The sequence below is a fragment of the Engraulis encrasicolus genome, chromosome 13 (genome assembly GCF_034702125.1).
Source record: "Engraulis encrasicolus isolate BLACKSEA-1 chromosome 13, IST_EnEncr_1.0, whole genome shotgun sequence".
Classification (NCBI taxonomy): Eukaryota; Metazoa; Chordata; class Actinopteri; order Clupeiformes; family Engraulidae; genus Engraulis; species Engraulis encrasicolus.
In genome coordinates, this window is record NC_085869.1 from 31,985,738 (window position 1) to 32,004,273 (window position 18,536).

Genomic DNA, 18,536 nt, shown 5'->3' on the forward strand with positions numbered 1-18,536 from the left:
GGTAATATTGTTTAAATAGCCTAAATGTTTGATAGATTTATCTGTATTTGCCTCTACAACTTATAGCGCTGCTCATTTTGAAATTTCAGTATCTTATAACTGTAAATGCTTCCTAACATATTGGACACACTTTACACATATTGCTGTGATTTTTTTCATCTCCAAGTATCAACATGACCATTTTTTGAAGATGAGATGCATTTTGGAAAAAAAGATGAGCTCTGGTCTAATGTGCCATCTGTCTTAAGAAACCCCCAAGGTTTTTTTCGGCATTATTTCGCTATCGTGCCTATTCTGAATGAGCCATTTTGATATAGATTAATCTAGATTAATCTAGATTAATTTCATAATTACAGTGAGATTAATCTAGATTAAAAAAATTAATCTATGCCCACCCCTAGTCTAAATATATATATAACCAGCTCTCTCCTTCTCCTACAGACATGTGTTAGGGCTTGTTCGAAAGCTGCGAATCTTAGCTTTTTACAGTTTTTTACGGCACGTTTTTATGTTCTTTCATTCAAAAGTTATTGAACTGTAAGCGGCCGCTGTTGCAAGTGAAAAAATAGCGCTTTCAACTATTTTTTTTATCTCGTCATTTTTTTCCTAACAGCCAGCGATCTCCTTAACCTACACCTACAGACATGTGTTAGGGCTTGTTCGAAAGCTGAGATTCTTAGCTTTTTACAGTTTTTTACGGAACGTTTTTATGTTCTTTCATTCAAAAGTTATTGAACTGTAAGCGGCCGCTGTTGCAAGTGAAAAAATAGCGCTTTCCATCCATTTTTTTTATCTCGTCATTTTTTTCCTAACAGCCAGCGATCTCCTTAACCTACACCTACAGACATGTGTTAGGGCTTGTTCGAAAGCTGAGATTCTTAACTTTTTACAGTTTTTTACGGAACGTTTTTATGTTCTTTCATTCAAAAGTTATTGAACTGTAAGCGGCCGCTGTTGCAAGTGAAAAAATAGCGCTTTCCAACTATTTTTTTTATCTCGTCATTTTTTTCCTAACAGCCAGCGATCTCCTTAACCTAGACCTACAGACATGTGTTAGGGCTTGTTCGAAAGCTGAGATTCTTAGCTTTTTACAGTTTTTTACGGAACGTTTTCATGTTCTTTCAATCCACAGTAATTAAACTTAAGCGGCTGCTACTTCAAGTAAACAATGGCGTTATTCTCCAGCCGGATAGAGAGGAAATCTTTTTTTGTCGCTGTGTTCTTTGTTCCCTCGAATTAAACCGACGGTCTAAATAGGCTACATTTGTACGTCCCCAACACAAGACCAGTTCTTTCTAAGTTAGCTCTTTTCATGGAAAAACATGTTTCCAAGGAGTCAGAGACATCTTCCTGAAGAGTCGAGGTCATGGTTGAGGTTGACGGTGTTGCCGTTGTAAAGATGCTGCAACTCTGCACGCAAGTTAATCGAATGCAAGAGCAGGTGTTTGAACAGGTTGGATGTATTGTCATTCTTGCATGATATGAGTTTATCGCAGATATTGCAGCGCGCTCCTCCTTATCTACTTTCCTGAAATATAGCCACGCTTTCGACGGCATGTTTTTGTTTCTCAATAGTACAATCAGCTGGTTGAATATCAGCTGTCTTATCAATGAGGTGCGAAACGGGAAGAGGAGGAGCGTGGTCAGTTTGTGACACTTGTGATTGGCTGAAATGGCCGCGTGCTTAAACACACATTTGATGGCTCTGACAGTCAGACTTCAGGAACCGAAACGTGGAACCGACAGACAAGGCACGTTTCAATGCCAAGTAGAACCTTAGCTTTTAATTCGGTTCCATCAAAGAATTGAATTTCGGTACCCAGTCCTAATTGCCCCTGTGCTTCATTTTGTATTCGTGTGTTTTTGTGTTTTGTGTATATGTGCAGAGCAGACCTGAGAACACCACCTTAGGTATCCTACACTCAATCTTAATTTATTTGTTCCAGTCAAATTATTCAAACAGCAGATAATTACCACCACTATTAAGCTCATGATGAGCCAATATGAAAATCACTTCCGTTAACAGCAAAGGCGTTTGGAGTTTGCTGAAACAGACTTTTTTGTCTTGCAGGAATTGGTGTGCAGACACAGGGAACTAAGGTGACGGTAAGTGGTTTAAAAAAATAAATAAATAAAAATTAAACGAAACTCAATAAAGGGCTGCATTTTCATATTAAGACCTACGTTGATATGTAGTCCTTTATGTTTGTTGCGACATGATAAAGCTTCTGATTCCCAGTCTTTGGGTGTATTAAAATCTTCTCCTCCATGCATCAGTGTTGAACTGTGGGGCTTGGACTTTCAGTCTCGGTGAATACTTTTGGTTTGGCTCAAAACTTTTTCTTTACATGTACTGGGCAGGACTTCATATAGACCCTTTATCGTGTGCAATGTCTGTACATAACTTTGGCCTTCTTGTTGAGTATTTATAGTAAAAGTTAGGGATGTAGTGATCTCATATCGAACCAAGAAATAGCGAAATTCTATCGCAGTGCAAGAAGGCTGCATCACGGTGCAAGAATGCAGTATTGTTATACACCCTTTCAAAGTTTTATGTTACCCTTCAGTCCAGAAAACTACTGCATGATGTGAGGTGATGGTCCTTCCAAGTTTCAAATCATCATCATTATTATTTTTAGACTTATTTTTATTTTAGTAGCCTGTTTTCACTTATTCTACATATAATTTTGTATTTATTTTATTCATAATATTGGTGAAAGTGGTAAAAATACATTAAGAGAATCGACTAGTGTATCGAATCGTGAGTCAAAAACCGTGATATGAACAGAATCGTCAGTTAGGTGTATCGTTACAGCCCTAGTAAAATGTATTTTAAAAGCTTTTTTGTTCTTTCCCATCACCGCTTTCCTATCACCAGCTGTTCAACCAGGCGCCGGTGTCGTATGCTGGTGGGGGGATCCTGAAGGATGTGAAGAACAAGGCCGTGCTCTGCAAACCCCTCACTATGACCAAGGCCACCTACTGCAAGCCACACATGCAGAGCAAGCAGCTGCAAACAGGTGTGTGTACAACCGTGTGTAAGTGCGAGTGTGTGTGAACATGTGTGCATGTGTGAGTGTATGTGTGTGTGTGTGTGTGTGAGTGTATGTGTGTGTGTGTGTGTGTGTGTGTGTGTGTGTGTCTGTGACCTCTGCATGCAATTTAGAAAGAGGAAAAGAATTCTGCATCATCCAACATTCCACTCCAGCAGAGCTGTCCTGTGATTATACCCTTTGCTGTTCACATCCTGAAACCTGGTGTTGACACATTGAATATGAGGACATGGCATTTTATTCCTGTAACTGGGCTTTCTAACCATGTCTGTGGCCATCAAATCTATTCCCAAAATACCATCCCTTAACTTTTCAAACTGCACAAGTACATTAAATGGTGTGCATTATGTGAACTGTATAAGTATGGTGGGGTGGCGTCCGCGCCAATGTCTTATCCTGTGCGTATCGCTCGGTGCGTAATTCCAAGAGCAGTTTGATGAAAAGGAAGAAAGGAGTCGCACACTGGAGCTGGATGCAAAATCAAAAACTGTATTAAACGAAGCCGAAAAAAGTAAATAAAACCGACAGACAGGGGACAAACGTTTCGGGTCTAGCCCTTCATCAGTGTTCCCAGTTTTTTACTGATGAAGGGCTAGACCCGAACGTTTGTCCCCTGTCTGTCGGTTTTATTTACTTTTTTCGGCTTCGTTTAATACAGTTTTTGATTTTGCATCCAGCTCCAGTGTGCGACTCCTTTCTTCCTTTTCATCAAACTGTATAAGTATGAAATTAACATTTTATTTGCTTGTGTGTGTGTGTGTGTGTGTATGTCTGGTTAGATGAGGCGGGTACTGATCTGCTGGTGAAGAAGGAGTATGTTCCCGTGCCTATCCCCGTGCCTGTCTACGTGCCTGTGCCCATGAACCTGTACGCCCAGGCCACCCCTGCTCCCGTCACCCTACCTGTCCCAGTAAGGACACAGTCTCTTTATCAGTTATATTCCTCCATTTCTCCTTCTTCACCTTTCACCTCTACCCGTTTTAGCTTTGTCTCTTTCTCTCTCTCTCGCTCTCTCTCTCTACCCCCTTTCTACTCTCTGAGTTCAAGTCACTCACACTTGCACATGCACTCGTACATTTGAAGCAGGAAAAGTATCACCCGATGGCATAGACATAAACTTACACCACAATGTTTTCTGTGGAAACGTTTTTTGGAGGTAAGGATATTGTTGTGCTCTAGATGTTAAGAAAAGTAACTAGGTGCGTGGACCCAAAAGAAGTAAGATATAAGGTTTGAGCAGGTTCGCACACTAAACAAGACACAAAGGTCAAGCACAAGGAGTTTTTTTTATTAGAGCAGGGTAGAGCAGACGTTTCAGGCTGTTGCCATCATCAGTGCTCTCTGTGCTCGCTTTTTTCCCTTTGCAAAATCGGAAACGTTTTTGATGTCATAGTGAAAGGCTAATTCTCTCTCTCTCTCTCTCTCTCTCTCTCTCTCTCTCTCTCTCTCTCTCTCTCTCTCTCTCTCTCTCTCTCTCTCTCTCTCTCTCTCTCTCTCTCTCTCTCTCCCCTGAGGTGCCTGTGCCAGTCTTCCTGCCCACCACGCTGCAGAATGTTGATCAGATAGTGGCGGCCATCAAGGAGCTCAAGGCCAAACTGCCCCCCGACATCCTGGCCACACTGGACACCAAGCCAGACCTCATAGGTGAGCAGACCCACACACACACACACACACACACACACACACACACACACACACACACACACACACACACACACACACACACACACACACACACACACACACAGACATTCGCTGAGCTTGATCTTAATGGTCGGGGTATTAAGTCGCATTGTACAAAAGTGTCTGCAAAATGTAATGTATTAGGCATGGCTTCGTAGGTGAAGATACTACCCCTTGAAATCTTGGGCATGCTGGACACCAAGCCTGACCTCCATAGGTGAACACACACACAGACGCTGAGCATCATGGCCTTATTAGTTGAGGGTGAGGACTCTAGGCATGGCCTAGTTAGGACAACAAGCATGGTTTCTTGGCCATGCTGCACAACAAAGCCCCCCACCTCATAGGTAAGCCCACAGATTATGGGCTACTGTGATGTAACTAATCTATAATAATAATACTCTATAAAAAGTGGGTGGAGAGATATTATGACGATCCACAGCAAACCATCGACCTCTCTGGATAGAATTTTAAAAAGAAGCTGCCTCCAACATTCCACTCCAGCAGAGATGTCCTGTGATTATACCCTTTGCTGTTCACATCCTGAAACCTGGTGATGACACATTGAATATGAGGACATGGACATGATTAGGACAGGAGGCCCTGTAAGCGAGGCAGGTGGAAAAGTTGAGGAGAGTTTGCTAAGCATTGTGGTGCTAAATTGTAAAAAAAAATGTGTGTGTGTGGTGTATGTGTGTGTGGTGTATGTGTGTGTGTGTGTCCATCCATGTGTGTCTCTGTGTCCATGTGTGTGTATCAGAGGTGAAGAGTGAGGAGGACTCGTTAGGAGCAGGCCCTCAGGTGAAGAGGGAGCGTGTGAAGAGCGAGAGCAGTAGCGGTGGGGACAGCAGCAGCTCCAGCAGCAGCTCTGACGAGGAAGAGGAGGACAAGAAGAAGGATGAAGAGGAGGAGGAAGAGGAAGACAAGTATGAGGCAGACTTGGACCTGGAGAACGACTTCCCGCTAGGTTGGTACCTCTATACATGCGCATGCACACACACAGACGACAATAAAACAGGTGCCGGATCCAACATCCAATGTGAAGAAGAAGAAAATCTGCACACTGTTGCTGCTCACCAATTCATTAACAAGATTGTGGTGGGAAACAATGATAAATGGGTGACGAGCAACATTGTGCAATTTTTTAAGTATTCTGCCCAAGCCCAGAGCCAAAATAGCTTTGGTTATATTAGTATGTGACAGTGAACTCACACACACAGTATGAACTCACACACACTCACAAAAAAATAAAACACTAAACCAGACTGCCATGGTATGACCACAACCTTGGCTTTGCCATTGTCTTTGCGTTGCACCGGCTTTGTTACCATGGAGCCGTCAGCTACCCCCACCACCAGTTGCCACAGCAACATGCTCCTACTTGGCAAAGAAATTTATTTATTTCTGAAATTGTGCCATATTTTGCTATGCATAAATTGGGTTCTACTAGAGTCTAGTTGTAAGCTTTACAAGCAAGCTTTGGTGATCTAGCTTTTACGATCAGTCCATTGTACACACACTCACAGCAGGTGCGATGACAATGGAAAAACCTGTCTTTGTTGCCATGGCGTCAGTGGGTCGGTTACTCCAACCACCAGTTGCTATGGTAACGCCACCATTTGGCAAAGATGGCGTTGCATAATGGCAGGCGTTGTGGTAGCTCGGCTCAGCTACATGCAGGAAGGAGGCGAGGGCGGTGGGTACTGTGGTGCTCCTGGAATAGGGTACAACAGTCAGTCATTACAGTCAGTACAGTCATTGGTGGTTAAAATACCCGCGTGGCTATTTGGAAGGGCTACAATGATCCGTCGACATCTGGGTAACCATCTGACACCTGTCCGACTAACGGTCAGAGGGATTTGGTGGTGGGGTATTTATACACGCCATGGAGGAGGCTGGGCGGATGGAGAAAGAGTGACTAAGAGTAACGAATATGAGCTGGACAGACAGACGGATGCAGAACATACTGAATGAGAGGGAGAGAGAGCACTGAATATGGGTCAGACCATGGAGTTAGTATAAGAACTGGAGTGACTAAGTCCCACCTCCAGTCATTTCAATGGGAAATGCTAGGCTAGTGAATTCAGCCAAAATTGAACGATTTTTTCAGCTTCCAAAATAATTATTTCCGCCGCCAGTTTACTCAGCCAATTACGTGCCACGTTACTGACTGACTTACGTTTGACTAGAAAGTTATATGGAAGACGGGCATTGGATGCATGGAGGTGCCCAACCACATACCTGTAAAGGTCTGTGTGCCCAACACTAAACTCACTCACCCACCAATCATAAGTGCGGTCGGAAATGGGAATTTGTGAAAAAGGCCAACGAGGAAGTGCCTTGCTAATCGGCGAAGCTAACCAGCCAAATCCTGCCCTCCTGGGTCAGACAGCCATAGGGTGCAAGAGAAGGCATTGTCCTGTAGGGGGAGCTATGGAGGCGTGCAGGGCAGAGAAGTTGAGTTGAGAGGGTGACTTGGCTTGGGTGACTCAAGAGACACAGTGCAATAGCGAGCTGCAGTAAAGAACAAAGCGGAGCTTGGGAAAGGGTGGCTCAGAGGCAAGGTCAATGTATAATGTCCATTTGGAGCCCCCTTTTTCTGATGTCTATGAGAGACTGAAGGTGAAAGAAGAAAGATGGATTTATGAATGGACTCCTTTTAGTTCCAATTGTTTGCACTTTATTTTGTGAATAAACATTAGGAGTACATTCATCAATCCACCTTTCTTCTTTTCACTGTGATTGCTCTATTCTATTCAATTCTGTTTATTCACCAGACACTTGTCTTCATCCACACAAGACGGATTGTACAAATACACATCAAGACGAGACCAGCACCATAAAAAGACGACACAAAAGAACAAAATGAGAAGGATCAAAATATCAATTGTACAATGCCTCCTGAAGATGGCACTATAGAAGCGTGCTTTACCCAGGACGCCGGCCGGCTCCCTGGTCTTATGTAACTGCACGTGTTGACTGGACACGGGCAGAATTATGTTGTCCCTGTGTGTGGGGCCCCCAGCTATGGTGGTTTAAGCTGGATCACTGCGGGCCGCCAGGGGAGGCTTGGCCTGAGGTGGACCAACTGGATGGAGGAAGTAAAAAGTCCTGCCATGAACTTGCATTACTTCTGCCTGTGCTCTCGAATTAAGGGCTTGTTTAAGGTGCACTGTGTAGGATTGTGGCCTGAGTAGGTATTGCAACTATGCTGCTCATGGAGACTGTGCTGCCTATTGCCAAATGGTGATTGTAGGTATTGGTGGAAAAGGTAACATTTGTGAATGGGCAGCATGAATTCTGGAGCACTGAAAACCTACCATGCTTTCCTGTTGCCTGTGGCCTCGCAAAAGCACAATTCAAAGGTAATTTTCTCATTTGCAGTGGGGATGTTGAATGGGAGAGCCTGCTAAAAGTTGCTCTGCTGAGGTTCCTTTGGCTTGGACCCCCTCTCATCGCTCTCTTGTGTCTTCCTTATCCCCATTCACCACCATGGACCAACCACAGGGGGCAGTGTATGTTTGTCTGTTGCAAACACACCACGTTACGGCAACATTACAGAATGTATGCACTGGGTGCTGAGAGCATAACACTATAAATCAGGTGGAGTTGGCTGCTTCACGCTGGAATGTTCAGTAGTATGTTTATTAAAGTCTGTGTGTGCGTGTGTTTAATTTGTCCAGCGTCGGAGCCTGTGCCGGTGGTGGAGGGCTTGGATGCGGAGTTGAGCTTCACGCTGCCCCCCGTGTTGGCTGAGGAGAGAGATGAGACGTCGCGACCCAGACCCAAACAGAAGGTGCTCTATCCATCAGTGGCCCATAAACATCTTCAGACATCACAGCATACACACACACAAATATACCGAACACAGGATGATCACAGAATGAAAGAGGAAGTATGGAAATGGATTGTATGGGATGGGGATGTATGATCAGGGCTGTTTGGGTGGGTGAGGTATGGGGGCACACATGTTTGCATACAGCTTCATGTGGTTATGTTTTCTTGCAAACCTCTTCATTAAACCTCTGATTGACTTTGTTTGCGTGGTTGAGCATCATCATAACAGCTAGCCAAGTTTTTCTCGAGATATGTTGAATTAGGCAGCATTGACTGTTTGAATAAGGTGGTGCTATCTGTATCCAAGGCTTAGCAATGTGTAATATCCATAATAATATTATTTTTTGTTGAATCCTGTGTAGGGTGCGAAGCGGCAGGCGGTAGGGGGGGAAGGCTCCTCTGCTCCCGGCTCCCCCGGTGTGGGGGACTCGGACTCGGACCCCCTGCAGCCGCGCTACGGCCTGAACGCCTGGAGGAGGTGGGCCTCCAGCACCAAGCAGGAAGCAGACGCCCTCACAGACACACCGGACACGGCCAATTCCAAGAGAGGTACTGGGGGAGATGGAGGAAATATGTGTGGAAATAGAATGTACAATTACTGAGAGAGGTGATGAGGAGGGGAGGGGGACTGGGAGAAGGGGGGTTAAGGAAATAAAATGTAGATCTGAGGGGAGGGTGGAGGGTTGGTGATCACAGAATACACAGAAGTGTAAAATGTAGTTGTGAGGATCAGAGAATCTGAGAATACAGTATGCGGGCGCTCACACACAGGATGCACCCAAAAGAGGTGAGGCATGAGGGTGGTGAGGAGAGGGGTTCTTTTGGATAATCACACAATGAAGAAGGAAGTATGGAAAGGAGATGTAGAGTTGCTGAGTGGTGAGGGAAGGAAAGGGGAGATGGGTGGTTGGGCTTTGGACAATCAGAGAATATGGGGGCGTATGAAAATAGGAAGTACTATTGCAGATCAAGGTGAGGAATGTGAAGGGAAGTGGGGGGTGGGTCTCTCTTTATGACAGTCGGAGAATGAGGAAGAGTGTGGAAATGTAGTGTGCTATTGATGAGGCAGGTGTGAGAGGAAAAGGGCCACAGGCTGGGGAGACAGGGCCATGGGGGGTGTTTTGTGTCGGTGGAATTTGGACAATCAGAGAATATGGGGCCTAAGGAAGCAGAAGAGAGGTGAGAGAGGTGGTGGGGTGCGGGGTCTGTTGGACAATCTGTACATGAGGAGTGTGTAAAAAATAGTGAGGACTGTTTAAGGAAGATGAATTATGGTTTTGGCACATTGAATTGTGTGTGTGTTTGTGTGTGTTTGTTCATCACATTGGATAAAATGTCAGCTAAGAGTAGTGTAGTGTAATATGATGTCGCGTATCTGTACATAATGCACTGAATTTAGACAGCTATGTATAATTAGTGATCTGTTCAATATGTTAAAAGTATTGTGCAAAGTATGTTGTGCATATCTGCTGCTGGACAACTTGATTTCCTTGGGGATCAGTAAAGTATCTGAACTACTTCTCCTCTCCCCGTGTGCCGCAGGGCTGCGTGTGAAGACCAACCTGTTGTCTATGAAGGCAGGCCGTCTGGGACAGGCGCTGTCTCGCTTTGTTCGGGAGGTGAGGAGGCCCAACGGAGAGCGCTACACGCCCGACAGCATCCTGTACCTCTGCCTTGGCATCCAGAAGGTGAGATGCTGGGTGTGAACGCACGCCTGTGTGCAAGTTTGTATTTTGACAGCAGGTGTGTGCGTGTGTGTCTCTCGGTGTACATGCTTTTGCTTCAAATGTAGTGTGAACGTGTAAGGGTGCTGTGTGGAAAATCTAGTCAGACTTGAAGTGGTTGTGTACATTAAGCACTGCAGGTTTGTATAGTTCTCGTACTATGGTTAAACTAGTTTGGAATTCTTGTTTGTGCATGTGTAAACAATGGTGCTTTGTGAGAGTCTTATGTATATTTATTAATGACCTAATTCCCATACTATACATTTATTTAATCTACATTTTGATTAATATATCACTCAACATGGCACGTGGAAGCTAATACACTAATGCTCTGCACAGAGTAAACAAAGGCCTCTTGAGAAAGATGAGGGGGGCAGTGACGTGAAGTATTTTCTCATGGGGGTTTAAACTCCCACCCCTCACCCCTAACCCCTCCCTCAATTTTAACCCCGCGTCCGCTGTTTCGCAGAATCTTCACTGAAGGGTGAGAAAGTGTCTTGTCTAGTGTGGTGGATGGTGAGGGTGAACTTAAGAAACATGGAGCACGAACCCTGATGCACATTCCCAGAATTCATTGCAGTCCTAGAAAATGTCTGCTCTGGGTTGTTCAAAGGTTCACTCCCCCTCACAAACCAAACAGTCTGGTGGGGTTTCCCAGAAGTCATTACGTCCCCTTTCGTCTCGTCTCCAGTACTGGTGTCCGATGATTATATCTGTTGCTGTTCACATCCTGAATGTGAGGTGTTGACTATATGAAATATGAGGACACACTAGTCTTAATGTCATTCAGCTCTGTAATTGACTGGAGGTCACCCTCTGTTCAAGGAGTTGCATAAGGCTCAGGGAAGTGTTTCACACACGTTCATATCGCTTACTGAAATACATGTTACTATTGACACAACTGTGTGGCTATGACTACGAGGAAGCATGCATGTGTGAGTTAATATAGCTATACCGTACTAGATTTCCATATGTAGAAATGTACTTGTTTTGATAAACATTTTGTGAAAACGTGTAGGGCCACCTTGGAAGACATTAAGTCAATACATTTCAGGGCATTGTGATTATTTGCAGCTGATGACGTGTGCGTGTGTTTGCGTGCATGCTTGTGTGTGGCATACACATGTGATTGCGTGCTTGCTATTTGTACTGTATAAGAGTCCTTTAAGCCAAACTTGGATTGTGCCATCCATGATGAATGTCAATTCAAATAAAGTAGTAAAATGTGTGCGTCTGTGTGTAGCATTTGCAGGAAAAGGGAAGGACTGACGACCTCTTCAGTGATGCCTGTTATAGCCAGTTTGGGGCGGAGCTGAATAAAATCCTTAAAGATTGGCAGCCCAGCGTCCTGCCCGACGGTAAGTTCACACTTACAGATTTTACTGCTATTTGTTATGATAATCTTTTTTCTGACGTTTCAATATGCAGGCTTTAAAGGTACACTGTGCAGGAAATGGTCAAAAAAGGTACGGCAACTATGCTGCTCATTGAAACTGGGCTGCCATTTGCCAAATTTGATTTTTACATAAAAGTTTACTGAGTAATAAACACATATTTTCTAGTATGGTCCAAGTAGTCTTTTTTGCAGCTAAAAATGGCTATTTTTGGAAATTCAAAATGGCGGACCATTGAGAAGATCCCCCTTTTCGTGTATGAAAAGTGCTATTTTTCCAGTCATAATGAATACTTAGAATTTGATGCTGGTGGTAAGTATTCATGAAAAAGATAACATTAGCGAATCGGCAGCATGAATTCTGGACATAAACAACTAAAAATCTCACAGTGTCCCTTTAACCTACTCCTTCATATTTTTAATATATGCAGTATTTGACTGTAAAGGCAACTATAAACACATCTCAATGTTCTCATGCTGACAGAAACTAGAATAGACAAAATGATCGTCTTCATGCCTTCACCTTTTAAAGCACCGCTGGAGGATAATGTCAACCTTTAAATAATGTTGCCAAATATTTCAGAATAGGTGGGTGAAGGGCACTTCTAAATTAGCTCTGCCTCTTTGTGGTCTACAATCAATCACACAGCTTATCTTGGGTGAAGCAGAGAAGAAGTGCTGTATGGCATGTTTTACATTAGCCATCCTCAGATTTTTCTTTGTTTATTCTTACACTAACGTTTCAGGCAGAGCCCTTCTTAAGAGTGTAATGGCGATTGCCTGAAACGTTCATGGCCAAATAAACTAAGAAAAATCTGAAGAGTGCTGTCCTTCATTTCCTTTATTCATCAATGTTTCATTCATGAATGTTTTATGTGGGATGAAACACCCAGTTAAATCTCTGTGAATCATTAGGCGAGACTAGCGCGTCTCCTCCACTTTTCACATTAGCCATTTTATCACCCACATGGCCAGTCACATCGTGCTATTCATATTGGGCTGCTGTTATTCATCGTCAACCTCTCCGCATTGGCAGTTGCTCCGTTGTGTTGCTTCTTGTGCTACATAATTATAATATGCAGTAGGGATGCACCGATACCGATACTGGTATCGGTGCTCATTATACTCGTACTCGTACTCGTCAAGTACTTGCCGATACCAGGAACGATACTGCTATTACACAAAACAATGCAAAATCTTGTCACGTTCTGTGGACTTGAAAGCAGCATGGGAAAAAAGTGCCACCTCATACATTTACTAACATTTAAATCACAGGTGAAAAAAAACAAGGCCATGCATTTATTTTCATTGTACTTTGGTGGTAAAAGGTATCGGTACCGGTGCTCCGTATCGGCAAGTACACGCGTTAATGTACTCGTACTTGTATCGGTTTTCAAAAAAGTGGTATCGGTGCATCCCTAATATGCAGGAGCTTGCTACCTGCCTCGAGACAACGTTCCAGGGTAAATGAATAGTGTGATATGCAATGCTTCCTTTGTCCAGTGGGGGCAGGCTGCAGACGTGCCAATGAACAACATTAGACTGTTAAACTGGTAAATTGTAACTGGAAAAATGAAAATAAGTTTAGTAAATGGTTGCAGTGGTTCTAATCATTGAATTAATGTAGTTAAATCACTGTAGTTCTCAGGGGGCAGTTGGGTCTTTTTTGTAATGTAATACATGTGAACTGATATGACGTCAATAGAAAGGGGGAAAAAAATTCTGGAATTAACCTGAGACCTCATCCGCTCTAAAGTTTGGATAGAGGAAATGAATTCTGCCATTCTGCATCATCCAACATTCCACTCCAGCAGAGATGTCCTGTGATTATACCCTTTGCTGTTCACATCCTGAAACCTGGTGTTGACACATTGAATATGAGGACATGGACATGGTTACAATCGCCTAATTCTCTTACAAGCAGTCTCGCAAGTACAATGCCCATCAGGGCTAGATTAAACAAAGTAGATATTATGTGATCATTTTTTTACTTAATTGTGTGGATATGTTGCGTGCGTGCGTGTGTGTGTGCATGTGCTTTGTACTTCTGCGTGTGTGCTTCTGTGTGTGTGTGTAGGCTCGTTGTGGGGCCGTGTGCAGGAGCGGTGTCTGTGGGACAGTGGGCACCTGGGAGAGTCGAGTCCCGTGCGGCTGCTGCGCTCGCTGGTTTACCTGAACACCAAGTACTTCGGCCTGCGCACCGTGGAGCAGCACCTGCGCCTCTCATTCGCCAACGTCTACGGGCCCAGCTCCACGGACCCCGTCACAAACAAGCCCTCCATACGCATACGCATCCCCTCCATACAGCAGGACGACAACCAGGGTATGGATCCTGACACACACACACACCTCAATCAGGGCAATATCTGTTGTGGTGAAGTTACATAATGGTAAACTGGCTAAAATCAGTTGTGTGGTACCTCACGTCAGTGATCCTGCATGGCACAACCCCTATATATTTTAAAGTGGTTTCACTCCCACATATTATTGTTGAAATGCAATTCAACGCAAACGACCCTTGCAGCAGTCTTTGCAATTGTATCATGTATACTATGCCTCTGGTGTCCGATGATTATAACTAATGCTGTTCACATCCTGAATTATAAGGTGATGACTAAATGAATTATGAGGACACGTTACATCACTCCGCTCTACTTCGGCAAGTTAGCGAGGTGGCAGTAGGAAAATATTTCACACTCAATCTATGGCTAAAATCTGATTTCCCTTATTTCTTGGAGAAAAAAATCTGCCAACATTCATTCAATATGCCTGCTCTGTTCTTGATTGGCAGTGCAACCAGGAAGAAAAAGGAAACGGCAGCAGAACGACTTAGACCCCGATGACGGGTCAGGAGGCTCCGACCGCTGTCCAGTCAAGAAGCATGAGTGTCAGCTGTACGAGGCCTACCTGTCCAAGTGGTGAGTAGCCACCCATGGTACCGTCCAGCAGACACCTCATATCTATTTTGCCACTATTTTATCATTTTTTATCCATTCTTTATTCATTATAAAACATAAATCAGTACCACTGGTCAGTGTATATGTGAGTATATGTGTATGATGCATTATTTGATAACCAGCTTAAATGTTGAAATCACTATTAAAAACTACTTCTCTCTTCTTCAACTAATTGCATGCCCTCATTGTCCTCCTCTCCTCATTTCGTCTGCCTCTTTCCTCCCTGTCATCTTCCTCTCCTCTCCTCCTTTCCTCCCCTTCTCCCCATCCTCTCGTCTCCTCTCCTGTCTTGCAGCCCTGTATCTGTGCGTAAGCGAGCAGACATGTTCTACATGCAGCCGGAAGCCTCGGGAGTTGCCGGGAGCGATGCCTCCCTGTGGTTTGGCTCCGCCCCTCTGGACCGTGTTACCCTGGAAACGCTCCTGACGCGCGTGCTACTGGTCCGAGAAATCTACGTGGAGAATCACCCTGATGAGGAGGAGGAGGAGGAGGAGGAGGAGGAGAATGGGGGAGATGCTATGGAGGAAGAGGCCCAGAAAGACCCAGGCAGCGGGAGAGGTTAACTAAGGCCAGCATCAGCCCACCACAAACTCCCTCCAAACCCCCACCCTCCATCCTCTCTTGCCTTTCAGCCTCTTCCCATTTTCCTTCCTACTGCCAGTGATGGGCAAAACAAGATCTGGTGTTACCTGCTATTCAATTTGAGCATTTTAACAGGTAAAGCTGGGCCATTTGGAATGTGCAGCACTGGATTGTAGCTTCTGAATCCAGGTTGCCCATCACTGCACACCACCTCCACCACCACCACCCCCACTCCCGTCTCCAGACTTGGCACTACAGAGGTGTCTCCTGGCACTGTACCCCTGAGCCCTGTGCTCTCTCCTGCCCAGGATGCTGCCTCCTCTCCTTAGCCATCACCCACTCAACCACGTCATCTTGCATCCACACGCACCACAAACTGTTCCCAGGACTGTTAGGGGGAAAATGAGGACGTGTGTGTCTGCCTGTGTCAAAGAGGCACAGTGTGCTTGAAAGACTGATCTGAGAACTGTGTGTAAGCACATTGAGGAAAAAGAAAGAAAAGACAAAAATGGCGAGACCTGACTGACTTTTGGGCACATTTTGTTAAGTTGGGTGTGAGCGTGGGGTGCTTCAAAACTATATATATAAATATATACATAAAATAACACGAAAAGCAAAAATCCAGACTGCTGCTTTTCATGAATCTTATTTTGTTTTTGTTTTTTTTCTCCCCCTCTTTTTTGTTTGTTTGTCTGTTTGTTTTTTGTATTTCCCGGAGAGAGGAGCGTGTATATGTTGTAGCATTACTTATTATGCCCAGATTGGGCACCTCTGACCTGTAAATATCCGTTAGTGTGTGTGTGTGTGTGTGTGTGTGTGTGTGTGTGTGTGTGTGTGTGTGTGTGTGTGTGTGTGTGTGTGTGTGTGCGCGTGAGTGCGTGCGTGCGTGCGTGTGGTATGTGTATGTGCTGTGGGACAGGGATAAGAGGAGGGCAAGTGTGTTCCTGAATGCGAAAAAGAATTAAATAAAACTTGAAAAAAAAAACATGAAACACACACGACTTCCTGATTTCGCTCGAACCTTTAGACCCCAACTTTTTTTAGTTCTATTTTTTCCTCTTTTTTTACATGACTTATTTATTTTGCTTGATTGGACTCATTTGCATTTGTGATTGTTTTCCGTTCACGAGTTGAGGGAAGGATCCCCAAAGGAAAGCTTTTGTACCCTGTGTGTGCATCTGTGCGTGCATTAGTTTAGGTGAGTGAGTGTGTGTGGGGGTTATGTGTGTACGCGTGACTTCATGCCCCTCGTTTCTCCTGCAATCGTCCCGTGTACTACCATTAAAGAGCCTGTTGCAGGACGCGAAGATGTCCGGTGTGACTCGTTTGTCTCCCTTCCTGTTTTTGCCTGTGCGCCTTCTCTCTCTCTCTCTGTCTCTCTCTCTCTCTCTCTCTCTCTCTCTCTCTCTCTCTCTCTTCACACTACATCTCCTAATCTTCTCTCTCCTCTCCCCTCTCATTTAATCGCTTTTTATCTCCTTTCTTCTGTCATTCTCTCACAGCTGTCCTCCTGTACCTGACCTTAACTCTCTACTCTCTACTACTACCTATCTGCTGCTGCCCCCTATGCTGAGAGAATGAAAGGGTGCCATTTCTGTTTATTTTTCTGGAGGGGAAGGGGCTGTTTGAATTTCTAAACCTACTGTTTTCGACAGCTTCCGTTGTACCTGTTTTTTTTTATTATTATTCTTCCTTCTTTCATTTGTGAGAAATGAGTTTGAAATAAACTGAAGCATTTGGCCACAAGTGCGTTGAGGACTTGCCATCCCTTTAATTGCCTGTTTTGTTGTTTTTCTTTTGCTTCTTGCTTTTTTTCCTTTTCAGAGAACTTGGTATTGTGCGCCACTTTCTCAGATGGTGACACTATAATTTGCTGTGTTTTCTTTCATTTTTTGGTCACATTGTAGGTTGGATCTGAGCTACATTTAAACGATGACTTTCGTTCTGTCCAGTGCTGGAGATTTTATTTATGTGAAGGAAAAGGAAAATGGTTACAGAATACGGATTTCACCTTGAGTTTATGTTGTAATTTTATTTTCTTATAATAAATTCATACACTCACCATACCTGGACAGCGGGCTACTGTATGTTCTAACTGTATGTCTGGTTCTCTCAACGTCGAAGATGATGCCTCTCTCCCTTGATAATACCAAAACCATACCATCTACAAACCAAAAACTAGAATTTGGAAAGGAAAATCGGGTCACACTATAGAATAGCGGATGCTAAAAAACCTACGAAACTAATATTTAGTAATATAATGCAAAACATTTTCAAACGTTTGTAAAATACCAAGGAATACTATGTTAACACAACAGACCTTGGGCACCGAATGAGAGGGGCCAGGACCCCATAATAACACCATAATAATGAAGACGGTTCATTGCCTTCTGTGTGTCTGCCTTTTTTGTCTGTGTGTTTGACTTTGTGTGCATGTTTTGACCCGAATCTAGTGTCTATGCAACAGACACATCACTGCTGCAGCAATCCTGGAAGTTTGGCCTCCAAAGGTCACCACTGGATATAGAAGTGGCAGACAAATGCAAATCATGAGTCAACCCTGGGGTGGTTCAAGCACTTAATATGTGTGGTATTATAATAGGTCTATTAATAAATATTACAAAAGTGTTACAGCTTTTTAAGGGACTGATATTCAAAAGTAGGGTTTTGTACAGAATGAATTGTATGCTGTAAGGGAATGAGGATTCCCTCCAATGACTGCATTATCTGCTCATTTGCCATTTGCCATACTTGCATGCACACACACACACACACACACACACACACACTGCCATTGATGAATGTTTGTGCTTATGTTCCTTTTTAGTCCATACAGGGCTGAGATCCTGCTTCCAAGCTCACAACTGGCCTTTCATGTTCCATGTTGTGTCTGTGGGAATGCAAGGCTATATCCTGTCCCAGCTTGAGTGTTTGTTTCTCTCTCTCTCTCTCTCTCTCTCTCTCTCTCTCTCTCTCTCTCTCTCTCTCTCTCTCTCTCTCTCTCTCTCTCTCTCTCTCTCTCTCTCTCGTCCATACTGCATGCTGTGCTCTACGTACATACTGCACATCCAGGGCCCCCCTGGCAGCTTAGACTGTGCCCATGACAAAGTCATCTGAAAAGGCCCCCCTCCACCCAATAGATAATGTCACAAGGATCCAATTTCGGACCCTTCTTCTCCCTGGGCCCTGGACAAATGACCATTTTGCTTCCCTCATATTAGCTCCCCTGACCACAGCTTGCTATATATAGTGGAGGCCTGTCGAAGGTTTCCATAAGTGCTGTAGATTGGATGAGCAACTATCTGTG

The 18,536-nt window shown here is 44.1% G+C and overlaps 1 protein-coding gene across 5 annotated transcripts in view; it reads left to right on the top strand.

The window, feature by feature from the left end:
• Window positions 1–16,992, top strand: part of zmym2 (zinc finger, MYM-type 2) — a 54,953-nt gene extending 37,961 nt beyond the window's left edge. For all 5 annotated transcript variants that reach the window (XM_063213707.1, XM_063213704.1, XM_063213708.1 and 2 more), the window contains exons 13-24: window positions 2,072–2,106; window positions 2,879–3,020; window positions 3,833–3,963; window positions 4,568–4,697; window positions 5,497–5,703; window positions 8,420–8,532; window positions 8,936–9,122; window positions 10,116–10,261; window positions 11,541–11,655; window positions 13,768–14,013; window positions 14,482–14,608; window positions 14,943–16,992. In XM_063213707.1, coding sequence (XP_063069777.1) covers window positions 2,072–2,106; window positions 2,879–3,020; window positions 3,833–3,963; window positions 4,568–4,697; window positions 5,497–5,703; window positions 8,420–8,532; window positions 8,936–9,122; window positions 10,116–10,261; window positions 11,541–11,655; window positions 13,768–14,013; window positions 14,482–14,608; window positions 14,943–15,210 — 1,847 coding nt within the window. In that variant the 3' untranslated portion in view covers window positions 15,211–16,992. The remainder of the gene's footprint in view (window positions 1–2,071; window positions 2,107–2,878; window positions 3,021–3,832; window positions 3,964–4,567; window positions 4,698–5,496; window positions 5,704–8,419; window positions 8,533–8,935; window positions 9,123–10,115; window positions 10,262–11,540; window positions 11,656–13,767; window positions 14,014–14,481; window positions 14,609–14,942) is intronic.
• Window positions 16,993–18,536: the final 1,544 nt, after the last annotated feature.